The following is a 13,895-nucleotide window of genomic DNA, read 5'->3' as shown; positions in this document are numbered from 1 at the left end:
ATCAAGTACATTTTCCATAACAAGCGCAAAATAAATTACAAAACATTTTTCAAGATTTTAGCTTTCAAGGCATCATAATATTTTCTTTGACCAATTAGCATTTTACTAGTATCCATTGCCATGATGTACCTTTCACGATCCTTCCTTTGTCTTTCGCGCTCCTCCTTTTCTAAGCGAACCTGCAATTTCTCTTTTTGTAATTGCATCATCTTCATATGCCTTGCCTTTTCTGCTCCTCCTTTTGCATTTGCGTCATTGCTTTCTGAAGCCGCAAACTCATTTTTATAGATTCAGTTCTCGAAGAAGCAACAACTAATGCATCTTTCTGCATCGATTTAAGAATTTCTAAGTTTTCTCCATCTAATGCATCATATGCAGTTTTTTTTAATTTTTTTCGCAGCTTTTCTTCCTATTGGACGCTCCATTCCTTCTTCAGATTCCATATAGGCAGATTCTGGACTATCAACTGATGGAGAAGACGGCTGGTTCTCCTTCATGTTTAGCTTTTTTTTTCCAAGGTAGCCGCATATTTTGGTGAATGGCGCAACTCATTCCAATGCTGCATGAAAGGAAATTTCTCTTTTTGTATATCCTCGTACATCGTCATTGTCTCTCCAACCTTCCAAAGATGAAGTAAATCAGGGCACTGTAAATACGGATACGTATAGAACAACATCTCTGTAGATGCATTCATCAGAACTTAATAAACTCAGATCTTTCCAACACACTTGCAGCATGTCTGGGAAATTACCTATTTAATGTTAAAACTAAGTCAAGCATAAAATAACAATTAGAGTGTTAATATCAAGTTCTGTTAAGGAGACAAGGAGTCCTGATGAATCTCACCAGAAAAGTTATAACATCTAAAAGTAAGATTGTTGTGATCTATTTTGTTATAATATAATTTACAAGATTGTGATCACTAAGTGGACTCACTCAAAATAATAAAGTCACTTCACCACTTCTGCTAGTCAAAAAACACAGCTCCTCTGATCTATCAAGATCCTGCCAAATTAGCAAAAAAAAAAGATCCTGCCACTGCCATATCACATATACATGCCTCTTTCACAGGTTATAGAGCTTTAAGTAGAAAAATAGAATTTCTACAATCAAAATAATACTTGATTGATTAAGAGTTTGAGTATCGAGTCTTATAAAAATATTTCTACAAGGGCAACGATAATATATATCCTCCAGTAAATACATCAAATTATTATTGTATCTCATCTCTCCTATAAGTCTATTACAAGTACAAATTTGCTAGATTCCTTTCCCATAAATTACAACATCACAAGGTTGCAAACTTCAACTATTCATAAACAATAAAGTACACATTCGTCAGTATAGAAATTAACTTTCTCAGTTTTTATTTCTTCGACCAAAAATTTGATATATTCATGCATATTAATATTAATATTGCTCGATTGATATTAATATTAATAACTGTTGTGCTACCTCCAAATTTAGTTTCCTATAAAGAAAAATACCTTGGTAAATTCAATTGTAGGCAGTGTTGGAAAAATCGGGAATCGGGGAAGATCGGTCGAGCTACCGATTTAGGATTAATTGAAAATCGGGGATTAATCGGAGTAAAAATCGAATGTATTATAATATTAAATTATATTTAATATATTATTATGATTATATTAGTTATTTATTAACAAATATATATTTATTATATCATAATTTCTATAATTATTCATTTTAAAATTAATATAGTATTTTAATTTTAATAAAAAATTATATATACTGCAATAAAGAAAAATTCGTAAAAATAAATCGGATTTCAAAGATCGAATCGGTCGGATACTTTGTAGGGGATTAATCGAGGATTTTTTTAAAAATCGGGGATTTTTAGAACACTAATTGTAGGAGGTTTCAACAAATCATAGCACATACAAAGTCACAACTGAATCCCTAATTTGATACAAATTAAACAAAAACAGGAGATTGAAAATACATACATGTGCTTGCAAATTATGTGGCGGGAGAAGAAATAAAGCAGCGGGAGATGATGTGGATAATTGGCTACAGATGTGGAGTCCTTCAATAAATATAGCCAAACATATCAGAGTGGCTATAATTTATGCTAAGGGGTTTAGGTGGTTGGAGAAGAAAAAATTGGAGACATTGGCTATAAGTGATACTGTAGAGTGACAGCTGGAACTTATTAGCTAAGGGGAAGAAGGGTTGGAGTCTTGGAGATACTCTAACAACCAATTATCATCCAGATTCATCTCTTTGATCCAGTCAAGAATGCACCACAAAGACATCCCATTAAATCTTTTTTACATTTGAAGTGCCAATTCTTCCTTTTCTAAAAATCCGGCGGGATATGAATTGGAAAAGTCAAAGAGCTTGATGTTCCTACCCAAACCACATAATCCGCATAAACCGAATCAATATTTAACCTACCCAAACCGAATTTAAAATATGATTTGCGGTTACGGTTCAACTACTTTAAAAATCCGCGGGTTATGGGCTGGTTTTGGTTTGACTTTAACCCAACCCGCTTCCGATCCAAACCGCATCAATACACACACACACAGTTTTATATTTATGATTATATCACGTAAAACAATTATATCCTATAATCAATAACTAAATTAGTGTTAAATCTCATCAAATAATTACGAAATTATCATGCTTTTCAATAGATTGTCTATTGCTTTTCTTTAAAAATAATGTTGAATACTTGAAATTTCTTTTACATTGAACATTTATTAATACAATTAATTGATCAACATGTTATTAGATATTAGTCATTTGCAAGTAATACGAGTGATATACTTTATATGAAAGAATACATAAATATATTTTTAATTATGTAAGTTGTAAGAAGTAAAGTTTAAATAGAAAAAATGTTGCTTAGCAAAAAAAAGAAAAAAAATATTACTTTATTTCTCGAGTTCACTATTAAGAAATGTCTTAATTCGCCAAAACTCGCTAAATCGAATCGAACAAAACCGAACCGAGTGGTTTGTATTATTAGGTTACGAGTTTCGGGTTGGTTTAAACTTTTTTAAAACCGCAATTGTTATGATTTAACGCAAAAACCGAACCAAACCGGACCGCGATCACCCTGCTTCTAAATACGTACTCACTTAATTTATGATTGCGCAGAGTTTTTTAATGTGAATCTACGGAGTATCATTATAATTGCAAAATTTATTTAGTAAATTATAACTATATCATTACAAATATATTATATACTCGGGTAAACCACCTAAGTACATACTTAGGGGCATTTTTCTCAAAATCAAATATGTTCAAGTTTGATCACGAATTATACTTTGCTAGTTTATAATTTCGGAAATTTAAAAATTAAATATAATAGTAGATTAAATATACTTTCCAATAATATTTTCTTTCATAATTTTTTATGCCTAATAGAATTTATTAATTTTTAGTCAAAATTAGTTTTGATCGACTTTAAAATTTCATAAAAATCCAGTTGTTGAGAAACAAGGGACTCCATTTTAGGTGTAAATTGGCCGGAGACAACATGTGTAAAGAAGCCCATTAGCCACTAGCCCATTAACATCTAAAATTTTCATAAATATTTGTATTTGTCCGAAAGCGCCCAAATTTCAGCAATCTTTTCGCAACGTAAGTTTTATCTTTTCAATCTTCTTTTAGTCACAAATGTAAAAATAATATTTGCCTGAAAATCAAAATTTGTAATATAACAAGGAAGTCATTCATCGCAAAAATGACTTAGTTGAGTCACAAATGTAAAAATTTGCATTAATTTGTTACTGAAAAGTTGACACAAATTTTCAAGTTAACGGCTAAGTTGAGTTAGTTCAATAATAGCGAGTGATAAATTTTGTATACATGGGTGTAACGAGTGATGTGTGATAATTAATATGAAGAAAAAGTGGGTAACATGAAGAAAAAGTTAGTAAATTACTGGACTTCACTAAATATGCGATGAAAAATATGTTAATTTTAGTATATGTTAATAATTGGAAGCTGATGCATAAAATTATTACTTTTTTGTGCAAAGGTAATTTTTAAAGAGAGTGGTTGTAATTCTTGAATGGAATTTACATTTGATGTCGGGGTATTGTTGATTATGCATTATTGGAGTATTGTGCAATACGCATGTTTAGTTATAGTATTTTGTAGGATTGTGTTGTAATATTGTACTTGATACGCATTTGGATTTGGGGTATTTTATAAATAACCATATCACTAATGTGAGCTCAAAACTGCGTTCTACCTTTCCGGTTCAACACATATATTTATATACATAAACATTTATATGCTATCCAACACTTAAGAATTTTCCTTCCTAAATCAGATTCGCCTTCTAATTATGTAATAAGCTAGCTTGGAATATCTATGCTATCATATATTCCTGGCATATTTTTATAGAAGAGAAGGACGGAGATATGGCGGCATGTGGTTGTATAAAAAGGGTCGATATATTTTACATTAGACTGCCTTCGTTACGTCTCGATAGATGGTTAACGTTCGGATTTGGTACGAAAATTATGACAAGTAAAGAAAAGGAAAAGAGAATATATATTGGGAAATATTAAGCAAAACAGTTTGAAAATATCAAACTACACTCACCTTTTTTTTCCCTCGGGGCTTTGATTATTAATGCTAGGTCAAATTTATCTTTTCAATCTTCTTTTCCTCTGGAAATAATAAAAAAGTAGTTCTTTATCTCAAAAAAAAGTAGTTGATAAAAATACGTTATTTAGTAAATATTAACAATTGGAACTTGATTGATAAAAATATCACTTTTTTGTACAAAGGTAACAAAAATGATAATTTTGAAAGGGAGTGGTTGTAATTCTTGAATGTAATATGTATTTTGATGTTGGGGTATTGTTAATTACGCATTTGTTGTTGGAGTATTGTGTAATACGCATGTTTGGTTAGAGTATGGTTGTAATTCTCGAATGGAATATGCATTTGTTGTTGGAGTATTGAGCAATACACATGTTTGGTTATAGTATTGTTTAGTAATATTATACTACCTCATATGCATTTGGATTTGGGGTATCTTATAGAAACCAAATTAGTAATGTCTATCATTCAAAGACCCCCATTGTCAAATGCGTACTACCTTTCCAGTTCAACCTCACGGATGTACACATGTACGACATTTATATGCTATCCAACACTTCAGAATTTCCTCACTAAATCAGATTCGCCTTCTAATTATGTAATCAACTAGCTTGAAATATTCATAGTATATTCTCATATAAGAGGAACACCGAGATATCGTGGCGTGTGTTTTTATAAAAGGGGTCGAAAAAGAAAAGGAGATGGGCGTAGTGATATAAAATACGCATTTGACATTAGGGTAATCGAATGGGTAGAATTTTCCGAAGTGCTTGAAAATGGGTATTTTGGTTAATGTTCATTGAAAACTCGATATTTATATCATTATTTCACAATCGGACGAGACATCATAAAAAGTAAAATGTTAACAAATGGATGAGGCATCATTAGTAAATTATGACGCGTTTTCTTATTACAGATGGGAATGGATGAGTCTAGTAAGAGAAAGGTCGGTCGTACTCATATTGAGGAAGATAGGATCAGTGTGCTGCCTCGGAATGTACAAGAAACTATCCTTTGTTTTATGCCTATACGAGATGCAGTGAGAACCAGTATCTTGGCGAGGAATTGGAGGAATTGTTGGACTACTATTCCAAATCTTGTTTTTGATGAAGACATCTTAAGTGAAAAGTCATGTTATATTGGCAGATCGCGTGGTCTAGAACTAGCAGCTCTTAATTTTGTTAGTGTGATAAGTAATGTTCTCCTACTCCACAATGGCCCCATTCTCAGATTTTCTGTCTGTTTTCCTGGTTTTTGCGATGCCAAGATAATCCTTGATTGTTTTGGTCAGTGGATTCCGTTATTCTCAACTAAGGGTATCAAGCAACTTTATCTAGAGGGCCTAAAAAATGTTTGGTTACCCTATACACCTGCATTTGGAGGATTGACTTTTCTGAAGGAAATCGTTTTAATAGATGTCTCTACTTCAGAACAAAACGTCTTCAATTGCCCTGTGCTTGAGAAGTTGATCTTGTTCTGTTGCGAAGGACTCTTACCTATCAACTTCCGTGCTCCTAATCTCAAATACTTACGTCAGATGTATACCAAAATGCCTTCAGAATATTCCTTAGCTGGGTTAGAAAACATTATAGAATTTTCTTGCATGGTGGCCTGTGATAGGGAAATGCCGTCAGAAACATCCAATGTGGTTAAGGTTTTCGGTTGTTTAAATAAAATTTCGGTTGTTTGCGGAAGAACAAAAGCATCTTTATAAGTTTTAAATTGGATAACATAGAAGACAAAGTTCTATGTGCTGTAGACTGTAGTTCATTTCTGAGCTCATTTCTGGGCGACGTACGTTTGATTGGTGAAACTAGTGATCATATTTATTACCTATTTCAGTTAAATTTCTCTGGTTTTATTATTGATGAACGACCACTCCTTCTAGCGCCAAATGTTATAGGGAGAATTTCGTATAACAATATTGTGGAGGTTAATGGGCGGAACAAAGATCAAGGACGGTATTTGAGGGTGGAGGAAGGTTGTTTGGTGGTGGCTGAGCTTGTATGTGGACTCCTTAAGAAAGAATAGGGTTTGTTATTCTCTGTCAAGTGTCGACTCATGTCTCATACAAGTGCCTACGTACCCTATTTATAGGGATCAAGCCTCACGTAGTTCTTGGGGAACAAGTCACGTAGGCTAGGGTTAGGACTCTTCAGCCCGTGCAGCCCAAGCCCACGATAAAGTCAGGCCTTCAGCTAATTAGTCACGTAAATCTCGACCGGCTCCACATGCTTCCTACAATTTCGCGGCATCTCCGCATTTCTTCCCGTAATTGTAGGAATAACCCGTGTCGACCCCGAAATCTACGAGCAACTCAGTCATCTATGAGTCACTTTCCATGTTACACACAAAGTCTTTCGATGCGGCCCGGCCTGGTCACCTCGGCCCGCACCGCCTTCAAATAATAAATATAATGTTACCTCTGTTTCTATAAGATGTGGGCTCATGAGCTCAGCCCGCGTGTGGGCAGCTAAGCCCACCTCGCATGAAGGCACCTGAGCCCACCTCGCGTGGGCACAACCGAGCTCAGCTCGCATATGAGAGCCCAAATGACAAATGTGAGCTCACCTTACATGTGTGAGCCCAACTCGCATGTCCTCACTTGAGCCCAGCTCGCATGTTTGAGCCCAGCTCTCATGTCATGAGCCCAGCTCGCATGTGAACCCAGCTCGCATGTTACGAGCCCAGCCCGCATGTGCTGGCCCAAGTCATATAAATCCATGGTTCTAGCCCACACACGAGAGTCCAGCTATTTAGTGCACCCACAGGGACCTGTTTAGGGCCCATGGCCGAAAGCGGGCATAACAGAAACAAATACCTTTTGAGTTATATTACTGACGTTTAGGTTGATGTTTCTTTCAGTGTATCTTTCAATGTGCAAAACAGTTAAGTTGGATCTGTGGTTAGCTGCGGTCATCCTACCCTCCGAAGAACCTGCTCTAAGCAAGATAAGTGTATGCCCTTTTTTCATTTCTGTTTCAAATTGCCCCCCAGGGACTAGAACAATACTAAAACCTGTAGGGGGGAGAACAAATGTATCTTTATAAGCTTTTATTTGGATCACATAGAAGACAAAGTTCTATGTGCTGTAGACTGTAGTTCATTTCTGAGCTCATTTCTGGGTGACGTACGGTTGATTGGTGAAACTAGTGATCATATTTATTACCTGTTTTAGTTAAATTGCTCTGGTTTTATTATTGATTATGGAAATTGCATCATGTTGTACTTGCTTAAATTTGGTGTACATGTATTAGCTGTTTGAACCTCATTATTAAGAGTTTAATCAAGTGCAATTCTATTTTGGATTAGATCTATTTATAGCATTACAATGAAAAAGTTTATGGTAAATATTAATAAGAATATTCTAGGTTTTAGATGGACATTTTCATTTTTATTTGTTTTTAACACAAGAAATTTTATTAGTTAGCAATATAACGCAAAAGATTCTCTTTGTACTATGTAAGAATATGTAGAAATTAAACAGAGTTTACAACATGCTATTGACATTAACAAGTTCTTAATTCTTTACTTCAATTTGGATGAAGATTCCAAAGATTCTGGTTAACTATAATAATATAAAAAAATGGTTGGTTAAAATTTGTTGAATCCGTAAGACATTGTGTTTTGGTTGGCTATTTTTTGAAATAGTATATTTTAATCCTAAACAATAGGTTTTCAATAAAAATATATTTTGTAAAATTTTAAATAAGTTGTTATACGTTAAAAGATAATGAAAGTGACAACTCAATTAAACAATTGAGATTACCACTCGTCTTCACCTTTTTGTAAAAACTTTCAGTTTTAGCGGCTTTGCTTTTTTGGCTAGTTGATGTGAAAATACACTTGACTAGTTGATGTGAAAATACATTGGCAAAATCCATCTTTGTAAATGGTCCACAACAAGGATAATAATTTTAAGATCTCTTCATCTGAACTTCCTATTAATTATATAGATCAAGAACGAAGTAAAACACAAACTTAAAATATTTCAACACACCGTACTCAATGATAACACCACACAAATGATTCTTGATATTATGCAACCAGAAGAAGAAGAACATGATGCAAGAATGAGAATGGCTGTTGTACACCTTCATTATCAACGTTAGAGAGTGAATTTTATCCCACATCATGGTGGTTTTATTGTGAATCATCGTGTGATTAATCGAAATAGGGAAGAAGGTCATACTAGACTGTATCATGATTATTTATCTGATACACATACGTACACAGAAACATAATTCCGTCGAAGATTTCGAATGTGTAGATCATTATTTCTACGAATTGAGGAAGCAGTTGCAATTCATGATTACTATTTTACTCAGCGAACTGATGTTGTAGGAGTTCCTGGACTGTCATCTCTTCAGACAATGACAGCTGCACTGAGGATGCTTGCATATGGAACGACAGCTGATGTTGTTGATGATTACGTACGTATTGGTGATAATACAACAATAGAGAGTCTAAGAAGATTTCTTAAATCAATTATGGAAATATTTGAAGTAGAATACTTGAGACGACCAAATGAACAAGATGTCTCTAAATTATTGGCAGAGAATGAACAACGAGGCTTTCCTGGAATGCTGGGTAGTATCAACTGTATGCACTGGAAATGGAAAAATTATCTAACTACTTGGCAAGGTATGTATACAGGTCATGTTCATGAACCAACTATAATATTAGAAGCCATAGCTTCAAAATGGATTTGGTATTCTTTTTTTGGGCTTCCAGGATCATTAAACGACAACAATGTATAAGACCGGTCTCATCTATTTGAAGATTTGGCTGAAGGTCGCGGACCTGAAGTGAAGTATACCATCAATGAGAATGAATATAACATGGGATATTATCTTGCTGATGGCATATATCTTTCTTGGCCAACATTTGTAAAAACTATTCCAAAACCTCAAGGTAACAAAAGAAAGTATTTTGCAGCTACACATGAGTCCATTAGAAAAGATGTTGAAAGAGCATTTGGAGTGCTACAATCTCGATTTGCAATGATCTGTGGTCCATCACGATTTTGGGATGTCGAAACAATGAAATATATTATGACTACTTGTGTAATATTGCACAATATGATCATTGACGATGAAAGAGAATCATCCCTCGAAGAAGAACACTTTGATTCGGATGTCGAAATACCAGTTGTTACTCGAATTCGCAATCATCCGAATAATCTACGAGAATACATACAGATGCATCAACAAATTCGAAACAAACTAGCTTATTTTCAATTGTAAAATGATCTTATAGAACATCTTTGGCAGATCCATGGCGGTGACCTGAATTAAAATTATATTTGTTATGTAATTTCTTTTTATGTATATTGTAATTTATCTTTTAAATAATATGTGTTATGCCCAAATGTTGGTATAAACAATATTCAGATTAAGATTGATAAAATAGGTAAAATTGAAGGAGAAACGCCTAAAAACTAGGAAAAGATAAGATTAACTTTCCATAAACAGATGGCACGCCCTAAGAACGCGCTGCATTGGTTAAACAGTTGAGTGGCCCGTGACCGTTTTGCCTTAAAGGCGCGCCTTTGAACATGACGAGGCGCGTCCAATCATTGAAAAAAGATAGATGAGTGGCTTAATTGGAGTCTGTCCTATAGTGAGCCTTAGGGTGCGCCCTAGGTAAGGAAGGCTCCTTGGGTGGATCATTTGGACATGATTACTTTGACATGTCCATACTGTGGCTTGGGCAGAATTAAAGTCAGCCCCAAAGATGAATAGTTTAGGGCACACCTTATGATGTAAAATGGTATGAGAAACCAAAAGCTGGTGATACAGGGCGGCGCCAACATACAGAGATGTTAGGGCGCGCCTTGAATTTCTACTTGGACATAGGTATGGCTTTTATGTGCTGATTAGGTGGATTCTCTAGAAGGCTCAAGGAAGATGGAGATTATTATTACTAACCTACTTGATGCAGGTACTCTATTGAGGAACTCCTTCCTGTAGCATATCTACAGGAAAGGCAGTGTCCGTGGTCAGAGACCTCCAGGGGTATGCCTGGACTGAAGGCCTCCTCCTGTAGTCAATGGGTGTCCTCATTGGGGATGTGGGGTGAAATCTGGTGTGTGCTTTGGGAGCTCTGTCTCTGTAGTCAACGGGTGTCCTCGTTGGGAGACTTCGGAGTATCCTGCACTTTGCACCCAAAAGCTTGGGATCACTTGTCCTGCAATCTGGTAGGGGCTCCTTATCGGGGGACAAGGATGCGTCCAACATTTGGGGTGAACCACAGCTATACCTGCGTCCACGGACTAGAGAAACAGCTGGTAGCGGAGGGTTATCCTTGGCCAGGGAGATGCCTTATCCGTGAAGTCTCGAAGCCGCGGACGAGCCTTGGGCCTTTGTGGTTGGGCCTCATCGGCGGACATTCCTAAAGCTAGTAGAAGACGGTTTCCAGTAGGTTTCCTATTGGGCCTCGGGATAAGAAATCTAAGCCCATTAGGTTTCTTGTTCCCCAAGAACTACGTGGGCTTGATCCCCTATAAATAGGGGTACGTAGGCACATTGTAAGGGGTCAGAAGCGAGAGCGCAAAGGAGCCACCACTAACCCTAAGCAATCTCAGCCCCCAATAATCACCACCACCAAATACTGTTCATCTTTTCCGATGAATACTGTTCATCGGATCCACCGACTACTGCTCACGTTTCCGATAAAGAACCTCCATCACAGATCTTGTTTCCGGCTACTAACCTCAAGTTTTGTTGTTCCCAAATTCCTCCGTCAACAAATTGGCGCTAGAAGGAGGGGCTAACAAGATCTACATCTGGGAGGAAGGATGTCTCAATATCATGATGGAGGTTTTTACGATGGAAGTTCTGAAGAAGATTCCGATCATGGCTATGAATATGAACCCTACGTTCCGCCAATGACTGACCGTCCCACACCGAACGTTGGAGGACAGCCGCCTGTGCTCATCAGCAACGCTGACTTGTTGGAACAACTGTATCGCATGGGCGATGCTTTGAATGGTTTCGATTCAAGGTTAAGCACCGTGGAACGACGCAAGGGCAGGAGAGGTCTTCGCCACAGCCGAGCGGTTCAGGCGCCTGGAAAAGCACCCATGACAGACAGGGATGTCTCGGCCGGCCATGGCCACACTGAAAGAGGGCGCGTGCCGATAACCCCGCGACGCCTGGACTATTCTAATGACACGTCCCCGATCGTTGAGCTAGTGGAAGAAGATGCTGATGGACGGGAAATTCTGCGAACAGATAACCGGGGAGCCACCCATCCACACCGTTCTGGACGTAGTCTCGAGGAACGCCGGCATGCAGAATCAATACCGGAGAATCAGCCACGAGGCTTCGCAGCTCTGAAAGATCGCTTGGGGATTCGCTTGGGCGATGACGATTTGAGAATGGTGTTACTTGAATGGCAGAGAGAAGCTGATCACGGAGATGTGACGCCCCATGATACAACGCGTGTGCCCCTGAATTCCCAGGAAAATCGGGAGCGGCACCGCGATCCAACGCGTGTGCCCCTGAATTCCCAGGATAATCGGGAGCAGCACCGCGATCCAACGCGTGTGCCGCTGAATTCCCAGGATAATCGGGAGGGGCACCGCGATCCAACGCGTGTGCCCCCGAATCCCCAGGAAAATCGGGAGCGGCACCGCGATCATGGACGTGGGTATGGAAACGATCGATGGAGAAGGCCTCAATGGAGGGGAAGAGGTGGAGGCCGAGGCAGATATTTAGACGGATACCGTCGTGACAATTACCGCAAACACCTCGATTCCCGCTGGAATAACCAAGCAGATGGCTATGATTATGTGGAACATGATGACCCCAGGAATATAGAAAACTATGACCGCGGTACGGTTCGAGGCCGCGGCCAAGGTGGAGAAGAGAATCAAGGGGGAAATCAGGGACGAAATCCTGAAATAATTGTAATACCTGAAGACGCCCAGAATACAAACCAGCAGCAAGCCCCTCCTGGGGGGAATCAAGAGGAAATACCTCCATTGCAACCCCAAGGTTCACAGACTCAAATGCAGACCATTCCCGGCGTGGGAACTTTCAATATAGGAGATCTGAAAAGGCTACTTAACCATCTCGAAGGCAGGGTGGCGGCTACAGCTGAAATCCCGTCCCCATTCTCGGCAGCATTAAGGGATGCGCAATTACCGGCCGGGTATCGCAACACTACCAGCGATCTCCGCTTCCACGGAAACTCAGATCCGGTGGAATTCCTGGGTCGTTTTAATATAGAGATGGATGTGTACCAAGTCCCGGACTTGGCTCGATGTCGTCTCTTGGCGGTAACCTTTAGAGAAAGTGCCCAGCAGTGGTTTCAAAAGCTCGGGCCAGGAGTGATCACCTCGTGGGATCAGATGAAGAATTTGTTCTTAACTAAGTTCTAAGCCGCGGTGAGATACGCTCCCTCTGTCACAACTCTTGCCAATGTTAGGCAAAGAGAAAATGAAAGTTTAACATCGTACTTCAAAAGGTTCAACGCCGAGTTTACTAGCGTGAGGGGGGCCTTAGACGAAGCCCTAAAAAGTTTCCTGATCACAAGATTAAGGGTTGGTTCAGATTTTTGGAAGCACTTGCAAGGGAAAGATCCGGCCACTCTCGCAGATGTCTTCGCTTTGGCAGAATCCTTTAAAGCTATAGAACAATCTTTGGCAGATGTACAACCAACTTCACAGTCGAGTCAAAGAAACAAAGGAAGAGGGATAGGTCACCAAGCCCGAGATACCGAAGGAATAGTCGAAGCCCAGACCGGATAAATACAACAAGCACAAGGAGGGGATGGAGCCCTCCCTCAAACTATGACTACAAGACAAGCCGGTACACACCTTTGGTCGCATCTATCGACCATATCTATGAGGTAAACAGAAATAAAGGGCTATTTAGGAAACCTGAAGCTTTATCATCATGGAAAAGCAAAGACAAGAAAAAATATTGTGAATACCATGAATCATCTGGACATAACACGCACGAGTGCCGACATTTAAAAGACGAAATTGAAGCGCTTATCAAGGAAGGATACATCGGAGAATGGGTAGTCAAGGAAGTAAGGAAGCACAAGGATGACAGGACAAGGGAAGAGGAAAGACGAGCCCCACGCGGGACAAACAATGAACCCCGGAGGAAAATAAATTTATCAGAGATGGCAGTATATGAACAATCTACGGGGGAGATCCCGGAATGGAATGCAGCAACCGAGCCTTGGCAAAATACGCTAGGGAAGCCCGGTTTAGGCCTCTCACAGATATTCATAGGGTGGAAACCCGGCCACCCAAAGTATTTAAAGGGGAGTCCATGGATATCACTTTTAGAGAA

At 38.4% G+C, this 13,895-nt stretch overlaps 2 protein-coding genes across 2 annotated transcripts; both read left to right on the top strand.

Moving 5' to 3' along the window:
- Window positions 1–5,500: 5,500 nt before the first annotated feature.
- LOC141684885 (F-box/FBD/LRR-repeat protein At1g13570-like) lies at window positions 5,501–6,298 on the top strand. Its single transcript, XM_074490023.1, has one exon. The coding sequence runs from the start codon at window positions 5,501–5,503 to the stop codon at window positions 6,296–6,298; it is 798 nt and encodes a 265-aa protein (XP_074346124.1).
- A 2,548-nt stretch (window positions 6,299–8,846) lies between these two features.
- LOC141684884 (uncharacterized) lies at window positions 8,847–9,830 on the top strand. The gene is made up of 2 exons (XM_074490022.1): window positions 8,847–9,228; window positions 9,367–9,830. Exons 1-2 carry the CDS (start codon window positions 8,847–8,849, stop codon window positions 9,828–9,830), a joined length of 846 nt encoding a protein of 281 aa, XP_074346123.1.
- Window positions 9,831–13,895: the final 4,065 nt, after the last annotated feature.

The sequence above is a fragment of the Apium graveolens genome, chromosome 9 (genome assembly GCF_009905375.1).
Source record: "Apium graveolens cultivar Ventura chromosome 9, ASM990537v1, whole genome shotgun sequence".
NCBI lineage: Eukaryota > Viridiplantae > Streptophyta > Magnoliopsida > Apiales > Apiaceae > Apium > Apium graveolens.
The sequence above is the reverse complement of the archived record's forward strand: the minus strand, read 5'-3'. Positions and strand labels throughout refer to the sequence as shown.